The sequence below is a fragment of the Camellia sinensis genome, chromosome 4 (genome assembly GCF_055761805.1).
Source record: "Camellia sinensis isolate YWXY chromosome 4, ASM5576180v1, whole genome shotgun sequence".
Taxonomy (NCBI): Eukaryota; Viridiplantae; Streptophyta; class Magnoliopsida; order Ericales; family Theaceae; genus Camellia; species Camellia sinensis.
Window position 1 is genome coordinate 156,461,146 of NC_138964.1, and position 17,446 is coordinate 156,478,591.

Consider the following 17,446-nt stretch of genomic DNA (forward strand, 5'->3'; position numbering starts at 1 on the left):
ATTGGGTTTTGAGGAAAGTTATGGGCAACACCCTGGTTCCAGGTGAAGGCAAACTAGGGACAAATTAGGAAGGACCCTACAAGATAACCGGTCTGGCGGGCAAGGGGGCATACCACTTAGAGGATCTCGATGGTAAAGGAATACCCCGGCCATGGAATGCGGCCAACCTCAAACTGTACTATTTCTAGCTTTTGTTTTCTTTTTGTGCAAAGGAATTTTTTTGCCTTACACTTCAGAATGTAATTCTTTTGGTCAATTTATAGAGGTGTCTTCTTTGCCTTAGAATTTTGATCGATTGCTTTGAATACTTGAGATTCTCAACCGAGATGATTTACTTCGGTTGAAAGAGTTGATGTTTTGTTCAACTTAGGTATTCTCAACCGAGATGATTTACTCCGGTTGAAGGAGTTGGTGGTTTGTCCAACTCAGAGATTCCAACCGAAATGAGTTACTCCGGTTGAAGGAGTTGATGGTTTGTTCAATTCTCAGAATTAAAACCGAGATGTTAACTCCGGTCAGGTTAGTTGGTGATTTGTCTAACTCAGAGATTCCAACCGAGATGAGTTACTCCGGTTAAAGGAGTTGGTGGTTTGTCTAACTCAGAGATTCCAACCGCGATGTCCTACTCCGGTTGAAGGAGTTGATGGTTTATTCAATTCTCAGAATTAAAACCAAGATATTAACTCCGGTCAGGTTAGTTGGTGATTTGTGCAACTTCGTGATTTAAACCGAGATGTTCTGCTGAAAATAGAGTTCGAGAAAACCGTGCGAACACTTGTTGCAATTAAAGTTATTCATTGATAGAAAGTTAATACAAAAGGAGGGGCAGAGAGCCCGATTACACGTGCAAAGCAATAAAAAAAAATAAAAAACTAAGCTAAGGGGGAGAGATTGGTGAATTCATCATCTGGAGTTGTCTCCGAGTTCACTGCTGGAGATCGGTCCTCAGTACCGGGCTCAGTTCGGCCGGGCTGCTCCTGTTCTGGTTGCTCCTCTCCGTCAGTATCTTCCCCGGCCTCTTCCTCTTCAAGCCCTTCCTCGGCCTCAGCCTGCAATGCACTGAAGACGTCATTGGCATATGGCACGAGGTAGGCCGGCAGGGAAGCAAGCGGCGGGGTGGCAAAGACGTCAGTATTAGGTCCCTGACCGAGATGCTCGCAGGCAGACTTCCAACCCGTTTTGAAGTAGATGTCTTGGGTAGCGAAGACCTGCTTCTTGTAGCTTCCCTCGGCTTCTAGGAAGCCGGTGTTGTTTGCATCTCAGCAGTCCTTCTTCCTTGACTTTTTCAGAGCGTCCAGCTCGGCCTGGAGCTCATCGCGCTTCTTCTCGGCCTCGTCAAGCTGACCGTGCAACCTGTTGTTGTCAACATTGGCAATTTGGAGAGATGCTTTTGCCCGGCCAAGCTCAGCTTGGAGGCTTTGGACTTGGCTGTCAGTGTCTATTGCCTTTTGCCGAAGTCGGTAGATGCGCTCCATGACTAAGTGTTGTTTTTGGATGGCCTGCAAAAAGGAAACCTGATCAGAGAAGAAGAAACCGTGCAAACACTAAGAAAATTGGAGTAGAAGGTTGACACTTTTACCCTAGTCATAGACTTCACAGCTGATTTCACCAGCCGGGTGTCAGGAACGTGGTCGCTGCCAACCACGTCGCTCGGCAGGAGAAGGGCTTTGGAGAGATCAAAGGCAAGAAAATGTTCTTTGTCTCCCTTGACGGAAGCCGTTGCGGGGATCTCTTTTCCCCGGTGCTTGAGCTGCGGTCTCCATGCCGGCGTTGGTTCAGCTGTGACGGTAGGTTGCTCAGTGGATAGTTCGGTAATCAGCTCGGCAAACGGGTCCGCGCGAGCTCTTTTGCCAGCCCGGCATGTTACTTGGCTTGACTCCCCGGCAGCTTGAGAAGCAAGGGCGACCACGGCGCCCCTTGACTGACTGGCGGCTGGAGAGCGGGTGGCGACACTCGGTATCTCGGCAGACGTTGCGGTCAGTAGGTTTTTGATTCGACTTCGTTTGGCCATCCCTTGCTCTTCTGTCAACCGGATTAGTGGAACGTCTGGCAAAGTTGGATCTGGTGGAGGTGATGGAGCACGGAGGAAGTCTGTAACTTTACTCTGGCGGGGAGCGGAGTATCTGTAGGTTGGAGTGTAGCCGAGCAACTCGTTGCAATCTCGGTGGCGATGGCGGAGCACGGTCCGAATTGCCTCTACGTTGGGAAATTGGTAGTTGGCTTGCAAGGCTTGGATTGCTGCAAAAGAAACAAGAAAACTGGTTAATTACAGAATAAAGAAGGTAAGCTGACCGAGCAAGTTTGAGCGGCTTACATGAGAAACCGAAGTTCTTGCTTATAAACCAGCCCGGTACCTCGGCTGTTTCGTAATTACCCGACACCCAGAAAAAATCGTCGTCGTGCAAGTCTTTATCCGGGGTGCCGGTTACAAGTTTCTCCTTGCCCGGTCTGATTTTCAAGTAATAGGCTAGGTCGTCACCGGTGTGACCCAGAGTGTATTGCCTTAGTATCTCAGCTAGACCTAAGTTGGTGCCTAGCCGATTGTTCAGTTCATGGACGCCGTTGATAATTCGGTAAGTGTTGGTGGACACTTGTGTGGGTGCCAGCTCGGTGCGGCGGAGGAACTCGGTGATAAGTGGGTTGAGTGGGAAGCGGAGGCCTCCTTCGACGATCGACAGCACGGTGAAGGGGCATTGTTCTGTTCTGCCCCAAGGCGTGGTCTCTTCTTCTACGAGCTCTAGGTGGACATCGGCCGGGATGCCGTACTCCTCCCTGAACGCAGCTAGGGCAGCCGGAGTATCTACAAGGAAGCGAAATTTTCCCATTTACGACCGGCTAAATTAGCTCGGCTTTGGTTTGGCACTGTCAGGTGATTTGTGGCTGCTTGGTCTTTGGGAGCCTCAAGATTGGACAGTGGTCCCCTTGGACTCTGCAGGAAAAGGAGGGCAAGTGTAAGAGGGAGCGCGGTCGCGCAAAGCGAGCTTGACTTTAGCTCGGTCGTCACGAGTGCCAAACCACCTCGGTCGTAGAGGCTGACAAGGAGCTCGGCCGCCCAAGCAGACTAGATTTTAGCCCAGTTGAGCGGCCAAGACCTTTGTTATCCCAGTTCTTGCTACGGTTATATCTAACAGGTTATTTGCTCGGTCGAGATGATTTTTTGGATCAAACGAAGACCTGGAGCCCGGTCCGCCGCAGTTCTTCGAAGTTCATCAGCGAAAATGAAGAACACTATGAACAGTGGGAGGTTTGGGACGATTTCTATGGCCTACGTCCTAAGAACTATATTTTAGTACCCTAATGTATGAAATATTTAAGAAGATAGCAACAAAAGAGGAGTTGAAGAACTTACCAGTGAAGGGCAGGGACTATTCCTTCGAGCACGAAGAATGGCAGATGAGACTTGGAGAAATTTGCTTGAGCTCTGAAGCGTCGGATTGCAAAGAGGCAGTAGGAGCGAAATGAGGAAGAGGGGGCTTGTATGTATAGATGGAGAAACAGCCAAGAATTCAAATTATGGCGGACTGCTGGGTTGGCTGCTCGAGGTCCAATGGAAGCCTGCCACGTGTCCCCATTTATGACGACGTCAGAACTGAAAGGACAGGTTGAAGAGTCGAGGAGACAACCGGGCAATTTTTGAGGAAGAGGACGTCTACCGAGGAGTATAACCGAGCAAGTTTGCAGACAGGAATGTCAACTAGCCCGGTTGCCATTTCGCATTCTGAGGACCGAGGAAGTGTTGTCCCGGTCGAAATCAGTAATCCCAGTCACGCTTTTGTGGACGGAATTAAGGGGCAATTGAGAGGGAGATTTATGATTTGAGATTGGGCCGTGACGTTAGCCGGACAGATTTGGGCCGAGGTATTGGGCTCCAAGATCAGGCCGTGATATTGCTCGGTAATGGCAAAGCCCACGTAGAACCGAGCTTTATGTTCTCGGTTCCGCGAAGGGCGGACAGGTGAAGGAACAGCCCAGATGAGGCTCCCCGGCTCACGCGTTGCAAAGTTGTAATGCACGCACCTTAACCCGGTAGGAAGGCCGGCGCTTGGAGCTTGGCCGAGAAGGTTGTTGGTTGATCGTCACAACCAATCTCCAGCTCAGCTTCGCTGGAATACAGTTGAGCACGACCGGAATTAGGCCCGGTAGTAGGAAACTATCAACTGCATTTCGGCATGTTCAGTATGGCCGTTGATAGCCGAGATAATGTTGCTCGACTACCGTGCTCCCAGCAGAGTGGGCTGGCAGTTGGGTTAGGTGATGTATAGCAAGATTTGTACTAACAGATGGGATAACAGAGCCACGTGTCGAGAGACCAATGGGAGTAGATTTGGGGCGCAGAAGGGTATATAAGCATGTCTGCGCCCCCCATACGGGACACAGGAACATTTGATAAGGAAATTCTTACACTCTAACACTCCTCTTTCTCTCTCCCTTTATCCTAAGGTGTGTGCTAACTTGATCGTCGGAGGGTTTTTCCGGCCACACACCGCCGGGTAGCTCACCGTTATTTGCTCGCAGGTGATCGGACAGAAACGGAGCTCGGAAGAAAGGAGTACGGGCTTGCCAGAATATTTGCTCCCCGTACAGAGAGAATTTGTTTGATTACAAAAATCAAACTCTAAATAATAAATAAATAAATAAAACCACAGATTTTATTTTGTTACAAAAATAAAAATAAAATCTGATTAAATAAACAAATAAAAACAAAATAAAATTAAACAACTTACTTTGTTAATTTATTTGAATAACTTTTCTGATCAAGTCCAGTGTTTAACACTGTGTCCTTAAGACAGATTCATCCTCTCCACGGTGCTTTCAGAATTTGGACGTCTATCTCCCAGGATGAAATGATCTACCACAAACAATAGCAGCACTCCAAATTGTTTGCCTTACGCACACACTAAGTGTTTACACTCTTTCTTTCAGAAATAAAATGCAACAAAATGAAGAATAGAATAAGCAGAGGTGAAATACGAAATTTCTGAATTCATAACATCAAATGAGGGTGGTCCTATTTATAGATGTAAAGGTGGCTCTTGGTTTTAAATTGAACAGGTATGATACCTGTTGGTTTTGAATTCAAACAGATTTGAATCTGTTAATAATTCAAACAGATAGCAAAAAACGGGAAGGGCCCTGTTTGGGTGTGCACTAATTCCAAACTAGTTTATTTCTGTTTGAAAACGGGAAGGGCCCTGTTTGGATGTACAGAATATCCAACTCAGTTTAATTTTGAATTCTGGATTTTATTTTACCAAAATTAAAATTAAATTCAAATGTTTTTCACCCAAAAAGATTAAAATTGGGCCGAACAAGCCCAACCCAACCACGCACCCGCGCCCAAGCCCAGCCCAGCCCGCCCGACCGGACGAACGACGGCGGTGGCACGCACGCGTGTGGTGATTTTTGGGTCCAATTGGTCTAGCCCATTTTGCCCATAACCTCTCCCTCTAAAACACTTGGGTACCCCTTGGGGCACACTCCAAGTATCTAACCCAAGCCTTATAAACCCTTTCAAAACTTCCCACCAAATCAATGTGGGATAAGCCAATTTACAACCTTAAGGAATTTCCACCAAAACTCCATTTCCATGGAGCACTCTTTGGCTTCAATTTCCCATTCACTCAGTAATGGTTTTGAGCAACCAAATATACCACGTGAATCACAACGCGGCATAGAACGCGTTACCACTTTGACCCGAGTAAATCGACGCTCGGGGCCCACCTAAAAAATAGACCAAACTTGAGAAAAAATTCTGGTTTTACCCAGAATTTTTCTACCATTTCCAACAATCCCCCACATGAATGGAATTTGATGACAACGGAAATGCAACAATATACAGACTTTAACGAAAGAGTATAAGTCGAAAATATCTTGCATCAGGATAGGTAGTTTTTGGCCTTGAACCTTCCCTAGTGATAACCTATTGGACTTACTGGCTAACTAATGGACGCGATGCCTTGAATTGTTCAGCCGTTTGTGTAAGCCAAGACAATAGATTTCACACAAAATATCTTCTAACACATCGTGGTTCTCACTGTTGTGTTCATTTTGGCCTTGAACGTGCTTGGTTTTCATAAGTGTTTCTAGAGAATTTAGCCTCTTCATTCTCATAGAACCGGCCCCAGTTCAACACTCATATAGGTGATTCTTATTGTGAGTATCTCTTTATACTCGTCTTGATTTTACGCCTTTAATCAAGATATAAGTAATCATTAAAAGTAAAGCTTATCCTTATACCCCTGCAGACAACATATGTTGCAGATATCACTCTCACCATAGGAATGGGTAGGAATTTTAATCCCTTGGTGATTTCTGGCGAGCCATACATAACTTAGTTGTCCCTTTGAACTTAGTTCTTGGGATCTCCAGTCATATAAGTAGGGTTACCATTACGACGACTCTTATGTAATAGGCTTTAATCCCATCCCCTTTGATGAACTATACACTAGCTCTTTTGTCAAACCTTTTGTTAACGGATCCGCAATATTCTCTTTAGATTTTATATAATCTATTGAGATTATTCCGTTTGACAACAATTGCCTTACGGTATTATGTCGACGACGAATATGTCGTGACTTACCGTTATATATGTGATTCTGTGCCCTGCCTATTGCAGATTGACTATCACAATGAATGTAAATAACTGGCACAGGTTTTGGCCACATTGGAATGTCTTCTAAGAAGTGACGAAGCCATTCTGCTTCTTCACCTGCTTTGTCCAAAGCAATGAACTCGGATTCCATTGTGGATCGTGCGATGTAAGTTTGTTTCGTGGATTTCCAAGAAACAGCAGCACCTCCTAGAGTAAAGACATATCCACTTGTGGATTTTGAATCTTTAGTATCCGATATCCAATTTGCATCACAATAACCTTCAAGTACTGCTGGATGTCGAGTAAAGTTCAAACCAAGATCACGGGTGAATCTTAGATATCTAAGAACCCGAATGATCGCTTTCCAATGGTCTTCTCTGGAGTTACTAGTGTACCTACTCAATTTACTGATAGCATAAGCTATATCAAGACGAGTACAATTCATTAGGTACATTAGGCTTCCAATGATTTGGGAGTATTTTAACTGAGACACTGCATCACCTTTATTTTTTGATAATAAAGACTGATGTCTACAGGTGTTCTAGCTAAATTCAAATCATCCTTGATAAATTTATCAAGAATTTTCTCAATATAATGAGATTGAGATAATGCATATCCGTCAGATGTTTTAGTAATTTTCATTCCTAATATAACATCTGTGACCCCCATATCTTTCATATCAAATCTTTTGTTAAGCATCTGCTTAGTTGATTTGATCATGTTTTTACTGCTTCCAATGATAAGCATGTCATCCACATAAAGACAAACTATGACATATCCTTGGTCAGTGTTTTTAACATAGACGCATTTGTCACATTCGTTTATCTTAAACCCATTAGTAAGCATTGCATGATCAAATTTTTCATGCCATTGCTTAGGTGCTTGTTTTAATCCATAAAGGGATTTTACAAGTCGACAAACTTTTTTTTCTTGCCCTGATACTACAAACCCTTCGGGTTGTTCCATATAGATCTCTTCATTTAGATCACCGTTTAAGAAAGCTGTCTTAACATCCATTTGATGTATTTCTAAATTAAACAATGCTGCTATAGCAATAAGCATGCGAATGGATGTTATTCTTGTCACAAGGGAATATGTGTCAAAATAATTCAGACATTCCTTTTGTCTGTACCTTTTAACTACAAGTCTTGCTTTATACCTGTCAATTGAACCATCTGCTTTCATTTTTCTCTTGAATATCCATTTATATCCAAGAGGTTTAGAACCTGGTGGAAGATCCACCAATTCCCAAGTATGATTTTGCATAATGGATTCAATTTCATTATTAACAGCCTCTTTCCACAAAGGTGCTTCAGGACCTATCATTGCTGCCTTAAGGCTTTAAGGTTCATTTTCTAACAAGTATGTCAGAAAATCTGGACCAAAAGATTTTGATGTTCTTGCTCTCTTACTTTGTCTTGGTTTATCAGTTAAATCCTGTTAGTTGAGACCATTACTAGTCTCTTGTGTTTGATTGTCATTAGTCTCTTGACTTTGTGTACAATCATAAGTTCTTTTCTGTGAATTTAATTCTTGTCCTTTCTTATAAGGAAAGACATGTTCAAAAAACACAGCATTCCTTGACTCTATAATAGTGTTCACATTTATATCAGGTATTTCTGATTTATAAGTCAGAAACCGATATGCACTACTATTCTGAGCATAACCAATAAACACACAGTCTACTGTTTTTGGTCCAATCTTAGTCTTTTTAGGAACAGGAACTTCAATGTTTGCCAAACACCCCCACACTTTTAAGTATTTGTAGAAAGGTGGTCGACCTTTCCACAATTCATAAGGAATACTTTTGGTTTTCTTGTGGGGTATTCTATTAAGAACATAATTAGCAGACAATATTGCTTCCCCTCACAAGTTCTGTGGTAAGCCTGAACTTAGTAACATGGCATTCATCATTTCTTTTAGGGTTCTATTCTTCATTTCAGCAATTCCATTTTGCTGTGGAGAATAAGGGGCTGTAGTTTGGTGAATAATGCCATGTTGTGCACAAAATTCATTTAATGGTGCATCATATTCACCACCCCTATCACTTCTAACTATTTTAATGGTTTTACCAAGTTGATTTTCAACTTCTGTTTTGTAGAGTTTAAACATTTCTAAGGCTTCATCTTTACTTCTAAGTAAATAAACATAACAATATCTTGCGCAATCATCGATAAAAGTTATGAAATACTTTTTGCCTCCTCTAGTTTGAATAAACTTTAGATCACATACATCAGTATGAATTAATTCTAGAGGTTCGGTTTTCCTTTCAACCGATTTAAATGGAGCCTTAGTTAGTTTCGTTTCTACACAAATTTCACATTTATGATTAGGATTAATTTCAAACTTTGGTATATAATCTAAACCAATTAATCTACGCAAAGCATCAAAATTCACATGTCCTAATCTACCATGCCATAAATTTGACTCAAGAATATAAACAAAAGATGTGTTATTCTTATTCATAGCAACTTTCGGTACAACTGTCATTATATTCAACTTAAAGAGACCATCACTCATGTATCCCTTACCAACATACATACCACTCTTTGTTAATACAAATTTATCAGACTCAAATACAAGCCTAAAACCATTTTTACTTAACAAAGACCCAGAAACTAAATTCTTCCGGATGTCAGATACATGCACTACGTTGTTGATGGTCAGTTCTTTCCCTGATGTCATTTTCAAGATCACTTTCCCTTGTCCAGCCACAGTAGAAGTAGAAGAATTTCCCATGAAAAGTTGTTCACCATTTACAGCCTCATTGTAGGTAGTGAACATCTTCTTGTCCGCACATATGTGACGAGTTGCTCTAGTGTCAACCCACCACTCTTTGGGATTTCCAACCAAGTTAGCCTCAGACACCACAGCAGAAAGGTTGAGGTCATTCACTCCGTCAGAGATGTAATCCAATTCTGTTATATTGGCCTGATTGGTGGTCTTCTTACTTGTACTTCCATGATCTTTCTTAGGGCGGCAGCAGTTAGAAGCTCGATGTCCAGTTTTGCCACAGTTATAACATTTTCCTTTGAACTTCTTGCTACTATCGCCTTGTTTAGGACCATCTCCAGTAAACTTTCTCTTTTTGTTATGTGGTTTATGAACTTGTTCAACCACATTAGCCTTGGACTCAATGGGATTTTTTCCATTCCTCTTTTCAGCCTTTCGGTTATCTTCCTCAATTTTTAATCTTACAATCAATTCATCCATAGTCATCTCTTTGCGTTTATGTTTTAAATAATTTTTGAAATCTTTCCAAGCCGGTGGTAACTTTTCCACTAAAGCAGCGACTTGGAATGACTCGCTAAGAGACATACCTTCTGAATGAATATTATGCAAAATTATTTGAAAACTTTGAACTTGAGATATTACCGTTTGGGAGTCTACCATAACAAAATCTAGAAATTTACCGACGACAAATTTCTTCATGCCGGCATCTTCTGTCTTATATTTCTTCTCCAAAGAATCCCACAATTCTTTTGTTGTTTTCAGAGGACTGTATACATTATACAGCATATTGTCAAGACCATTTAGGATGTAGTTTCTGCACAGGAAATCTGAATGTTTCCAAGCATCTACAGCGGCAACGACTTGCCGATCATTTTCACCGTCTTTAAGTGCTGGAGCCTCTTCATGGAGAAACCGGGCCAAATTAAGAGTTGTAAGATAGAACAGCATCTTCTGCTGCCATCTCTTAAACTCGCTACCGTTAAATTTTTCCGGTTTTTCTCCATGATTGATTGGTACATGAACATGGTTCTAGATAGGGATCGATGTAGGTGTAACAATAGGAGTACTACTGCCAGATGCATTTTCAGTTGTAGTAGCCATAATCTCTGATTACAAAAATCAGAAAAAATTAAAACACAAATTAATTTTCTAGTTACTAAAACCAGAAAATAAATTATAACAACGAAATAATTTTATTTTCCTTGTTACTAAAACTAGAAAAATAAAATATCACAATAATTTTCTGTAATACCAAATAATATTCTGCAATTGTTAATGACACCAGTATATTACTACTAATTGTCAAAGAAAAGAGACAGTATATTAATACTATCTGTCAAATAGCATAAATCACTATTTGTTTTTCCAACCAGAATATTACTTTGAAAACACAGAAAATTAAATACAATGAAGATATCAAAAAAGGATTTTGTCTTAAGGTTGTAGGACAATCTTCACTGTATTTAAAAGATTTAATTCTATTGTGTACACAACAACAATTAGAATTTAAAGAAATAAAGAAAAGGAGAGAATTTGTTTGATTACAAAAATCAAACTCTAAATAATAAATAAATAAATAAAACCACAGATTTTATTTTGTTACAAAAACAAAAATAAAATCTGATTAAATAAACAAATAAAAACAGAATAAAATTAAACAATTTACTTGGTTAATTTATTTGAATAACTTTTCTGATCAAGTCCAGTGTTTAACACTGTGTCCTTAAGACAAATTCGTCCTCTCCACGGTGCTTTCAGAATTTGGACGTCTATCTCTCAGGATGAAATGATCTACCACAAACAATAGCAACACTACAAATTGTTTGCCTTACGAACACACTAAGTGTTTACACTATTTCTTTCAGAAATAAAATGCAACAAAATGAAGAATAGAATAAGCAGAGGTGAAATGCGAAATTTCTGAATTCATAACATCAAATGAGGGTGGTCCTATTTATAGATGTAAAGGTGGCTCTTGGTTTTAAATTGAACAGATATGATACCTGTTGGTTTTGAATTCAAACAGATTTGAATCTGTTAATAAGTCAAACAGATAGCAAAAAACAGGAAGGGCCCTGTTTGGGTGTGCACTAATTCCAAACTAGTTTATTTCTGTTTGAAAACGGGAAGGGCCCTGTTTGGATGTACAGAATATCCAACTCAGTTTAATTTTGAATTCTGGATTTTATTTTACCAAAATTAAAATTAAATTCAAATGTTTTTGACCCAAAAAGATTAAAATTGGGCTGAACAAGCCCAACCCAACCACGCACCCGCGCCCAAGCCCAGCCCGCCCGACCAGACGAACAGCGGCGGAGGCGCGCGCGTGTGGTGATTTTTGGGTCCAATGGGTCTAGCCCATTTTGCCCATAACCTCTCCCTCTAAAACACTTGGGTACCCCTTGGGCACACCCCAAGTATCTAACCCAAGCCTTATAAACCCTTTCAAAACTTCCCACCAAATTAATGTGGGACAAGCCAATTTACAACCTTAAGGAATTTCCACCAAAACTCCATTTTCATGGAGAACTTTTTGGCTTCAATTTCTCATTCACTCGGTAATGGTTTTGAGCAACCAAATATACCACGTGAATCACAACGCGGCATAGAACGCGTTACCACTTTGACCGGAGTAAATCGACGCTCGGGGCCCACCTAAAAAATAGATCAAACTTGAGAAAAAATTCGAATTTTACCCAGAATTTTTCTACCATTTCCAACAAAAACGTCATTTCATATTTCACCAAAACGATTAACATTTCAATTCATGATTTTACAACAATGCATTGAATTGCCAGAGTCTAACGAACAGTAAAACTAGTTGCATCAATCATCATCTTCATCACTGTTTCAGATGTTGGACAAATCTTTCTAAATTCTTACAAGAAGATCCACCTTTCTCAATGCTCTTTCTAGCAATTTCCTTCAAGTTCAAACTATTCGCTTTCATATCATCATCAGAAAACAATTTCTCAATCTTGTTTTTAATTTCGTCCCTCGATACAATCTTATTTTCATCGTATTCCAACCTTAAACCAACTTTCCAGACATCACAAATATAGCTTCTGTTATGAAATTGGTCCCCAAAGTAAGGCCAACACAGAAATGGCACGCCACTGCTCACACCCTCCATTGTTGAGTTCCAACCACAATGTGTAAAGAAACAAGCAATTGCAGGGTGACCTAACACCTTCTCTTGAGGTGCCCATTCGACAATCTTCCCCCAACCGGCCACTTTCTCAGCGAACCCATCTGGGTATTCGGCGAATGATCGATTTGTGAGGTCTGGTCGAACAATCCACAAGAATGGTCGGCCTACAAGTAGGACAGGACAATGAATCAATCTACTATTGAATTTAACGATTTTTGGACACTTGTTAGTCTCCTAAAGTGTACACGTAAAGGAAATTTGGACACAAGTGCCAAAATTAAAACTAGACTTATAGCGTAGAGATCAAATTGAAATAATATGGACTAAAATGAAATTTAGATTAAACTATACAGGTAAAAAGTGTACTTTACCCTAGATTAGCTTGATTAAAACTCTTTTAAGATCAGTTAGAATGATAAACAAGTCAAGCTTAAACACATTTTGAAATTCGTTAAGTTTTTAAATCAAACTTGAACAATCCACTACTCTACTCAGCTAGACTTGACTCCTTTACAGCCTTACCTACAAGTTCAAGACCAAGGGCCAATTCAAGGAACTGGTTCTGGCTGAAGACTGTTGTGCTGCCAAAAGCAACATAAACAACTGAACCTATAGGCTGTTCATTGAGCCAGTTCCAACAAGTTGAATCCTGGAGCCTCAAGCTTCCGCTAGAATGCCTCTGCTCATCGCTCGTGAGCAGTGGTCCGACAGGCAGCATTTTGGGAACCAACTGGCAAATTGGCGGGTTGAGTTCGTAGAATGTGTTGCAGAGAAGCCAGGTAGAGAGTTCAATACTTTGGTTGATGGACAGAACATTTTCAAAGAAAATCTTCTGTAATTTGGGATCACTTGTGTTGCACCAACTAAACTCGGTGGTGCTCCAAGCAGGAACGTCCTTTGACAAGATGATGAGCTCATTTCTCAAAACAGTTCCTGCAGGGAACAGAAATCAACAGGTTAATGTTTGATTGTGTTTTTGTTTTTGTTCTTCATGTTTTCTGAGATGGAAATAATGTACAGTTTAAATACATGCGCCCATCGTTTCAATGTCATTTTTATTTATGTGCAAAAATAGTTTTCGAAAATTCAAAAAACTTAAAGTGGATTGTTTTCAGAAAATAAAAACAGAAAACAAATTGTTGTTGTCATGGTTGGTTGTATTTTCTTTTTTTAGAAAACAATGTTTGGCTTATTGTTTTTAAAAATTTATTTTTCATATAAATTAACAACAATGATTCATCCCACTAAAAACATCACCACTAATAGCACTAATGCATTAAAAAAATAAAAAAATAATAAAAAAAATACAACTCCAAGACCAAAACATCACATCATTAATGGCGGGACCCACTGCCACGGGAGCACTAATTAGTGCTCCCAAGCATTTTTCATAAATTAATCAAAGTCAACGGATTTTTTCGCCCTTTTTTGTGTTCAACAAAAACAAACTTAATTGGATGAAATTATTCTTCACTTTTAAAAAGTAAAATCAATAAATAAAATCCCACAACAATTTGAAAAATATTTACCGATCAAAACAAACAGAGCATTGAACAAATTAGACAGAATAAGAAAGTGAATAGATATCTTCTTCTTCTTACCATTCATATCTAAAACCCCTAATTCAACAAGCTTTGGAAGGTGAGGAAGCATGAGTAAACCCCCTGGTCCAGCAGGCCACACTACAGCTTGCTCAATTCCCATTTCTTTTGCAACCTCTAGTATCCACCCTAGGGTTGCATCTGCTATGACACACCTAATCATCTTCTCCTCCGATTGGCCAATCTTTTCAATCAAATCCTTAAGATGACCCGGCATGACTCGCCGGATACTCTCTATTACTTTGACACCGTCCCTCTGATCATCACCGGGTCCCAATCCGTCAGGAATCGAAACTAGTCTTACCCGGTTTTTCAATTCTTCATCCTTGTGATCTGGCATAGCACTCATGATCTTGGCATGTATGAACTCCGTGTTAACAACTGTAACTTTGATCCCATAATCAGCAATTTTGTGTGATAACTTCAAGAGAGGTACGACATGCCCTTGTGCCGGGTATGGCACAACCACTACATGCGCTTGCTTGGTCATCATCACAGATTCTTTGTTTCATGAGACTCACCAAAACAACCTGTTCAGTAATAATGGTGTGGATGGATTGAGTCTTATAAACAGCCTCTCCATCTATAGGGACGTTTACACCCAAATCTTAATTTATTAACATATATTTCATTAACTCTTAATTAAAATTGGTTAGATTTTCAAATTTTATTAAATTTTTAATAGTTAAAATTATCTTTAAAATAATAATTATTTATCATTTATGATTATCTATAAAAGAACATAATGATTTTTAAAATTTTAAAATATCAATTTGCAAATTGAAAAAATTTTAAAAAATTATGTCAAAAAATTTTGAAAAAATTATTTTTTTGTGTAAAATTAAAAATTTTGTATGTACAAAAAAATATAATGATGAAATATTAATTCAAAACTGAAAAAAAAAATTAATAATATTTTTTAATTTTAAAACTAAAAAAAAAAACTGTTAATCTTTTCAATTTAATGAAAAAAATTAGGATATGAGTCATGCTAATCCACACAACACATAGGATGATTGGTCTAGAGTGATTCTCATTTTTCAAGATTTTGACTGGCATGCGTTGAAGTTTTGGAACAGAAAAACCAATTGATTTCTATACAAACAAATAAAAAAATCATTTGGCTTGCATTTTTCTTTGTATAAGTAACTTCAATAATATATATTTGGCATTGTTTGGGAGGATGGTGTGAGAGTTTTTTTTTATTATTTTAGGCATAAAAAATAAAATAGGTTATTTTAAGCACAATAAATAAAACATCACATCTAATTCATAATCATTACACTCTTCTCTCACAAAAAAAGTCAAAAAATTTAAAAAGTCAAAAAATTCTTCCCAAACTAAACCTTTTAACCCAGGTTAAAATAGCCAAAAAGTCAAAAAGTCAACTCACTTTCCAAACAAAGCCTTTGGAAAAGTTTATGGTATATATACACCATCTTTGGTTACAATCAGTTTCAGTTACTATCTTTGTTTCTTTTGTTATGACTTCCTATAATATTAGTATGATATATTATGATGTTAATTATAATATTATTTTGATTATAATTTAAGAGTTATTTAGTTATACTTTATGTAATATTTAGTTATAAGTTTATTTTTTTAAGGAGTGTTTACATATAAATCTTAATTTATGAACTTATACTCTATTAAGACTCCGTTTGGGAAGATAGTTTATCGGCTTTTTTGGCTATTTTAACCACAAAAGACAAAATAAGCTATTTTAGCCACAACAAACAAAACATCACATCCAACTTATAATCATTACACTCTTCTCTCACAAAAAAAAGGTCAAAAAAGCTAAAAAATCAAAAAGTCCTTCCCAAATCAAACTTTTTAGCTCAGGCTAAAATAGCCAAAAAAGTCAAAAAGCTAAAAAACCAACCCACTTCCCAAACGAAGCCTAAGTCCTAATTAAGATTTTTTGAACATTCAAGTTCCATTAAATTTTTAATAGTCAAAATTGTCTTTCAAACAATGATTGTTTATCATTTATAACTATCTATAAAAGAATATGATGATTTGACATTTCTTTAAAATTAAAAAAACCAAAAGAAAAATTATATGTTAAAATATATATATTTTTTAAACTGAATTTTTTTCTTGTAAAACTGAAAATTTTGTGTCTATAAAAGAGTATGATGATAGAACATTAATGTGAAAAAAAAAACTTTAAAAATGAAAAAATTGATAATGTTTTCAGTTTTAAAACTAAAAAAAAAAAACTATTAATGTTCTCTGTTTTATTGAATAGTTGAATCGAATCAATAACTAAAAGGGCAAAAATATTTAATCTCCTACTCTATTTTTTTTATCAGTTAGTAAAATAATTATTTGTACATTATTATACAAAATTCATAATGTTCTTAATTTTAAAATTTTAAAAAAATTGATAATATTTTTAATTTTACTAAATAAAAATTTTAATAATACCTAAACTACCATAAATAATTTTTTTAAATAATTGACTCATCTATATATAACCATCAAGCCATTGCCAATAGGTAGTAGTAATAATAATAATAATAATAATAATAACAATAAAAAATAACCCTCATGAGATGACAATTTAACATTCAAGGCATGAGAGAGCGTGAGAGTGTGGGCAACATTGTGAGAACTCGTCTTAGACAGGGCCCTGTGGACCCATCTTAAGCACCGTTTGGAAAGTGATTCTTTGGGTTTTTTTTTGACTATTTTATTCATAAAAGATAAAATAAGTTATTTTAACCACAATAAACAAAACATCGCATCTAACTCATACCCATTATACTCTTCTCTCACGAAAAAAGTTTAAAAAGTCAAAAAAACTAAAAAGTCTTTCCCAAACCAAGTTTTTTAGCCCAGACTAAAATAGCCAAAAAAATCAAAAAGCCAAAAACTCTACCCACTTCCCAAACTAACCCTTAATAAGGTAAATTCGATAGAGTTATACTAGATATTTTAAATAATTTATTAAATTTCTTATTAAAGATCTCATATTGACTCCCACACATATGAATTTGTGTGAGTCCCATATGTGAGAATTTTGATAAAAAAATTGATAAATTGTTTAAAATTTATAGTTTTTTCCAATTCGATATTCAAAGGTGTTGAGGGACTCATATAAGGTGTTTGTTTCAGCTTTTCAGAGCCAACTTATGGCTTTTAGCTTTAAAAAAGTTATTTTGGACTGTTTGGTTAAACTTATTTCAAACAGCTTCTGATTCTAACAGCTTATTTTAACTCAAAAAAGCTGCTCACCCCTTGCTTCTGATTATCAGTTTCTGCTGTGGACATATTAATTTATAGTTATACTCTTAAATTTTTTTATTTTTTATTTTTTTAAAAATAGAAAAAAGACTCAAATGAACTATAAATTATTATTAT

General features: G+C 37.9%; 1 protein-coding gene across 1 annotated transcript; it reads right to left on the reverse strand.

Moving 5' to 3' along the window:
• Positions 1-12,038: 12,038 nt before the first annotated feature.
• On the reverse strand, positions 12,039-14,689 carry LOC114302073 (UDP-glycosyltransferase 83A1). The gene is made up of 3 exons (XM_082866644.1): positions 14,078-14,689; positions 12,999-13,409; positions 12,039-12,640 (listed from the first exon to the last, which is right to left on the reverse strand). The coding sequence occupies exons 1-3, from the start codon at positions 14,568-14,570 to the stop codon at positions 12,168-12,170; spliced, it is 1,377 nt and encodes a 458-aa protein (XP_082722770.1). The 5' UTR covers positions 14,571-14,689; the 3' UTR covers positions 12,039-12,167.
• Between the last annotated feature and the right edge of the window lie 2,757 nt (positions 14,690-17,446).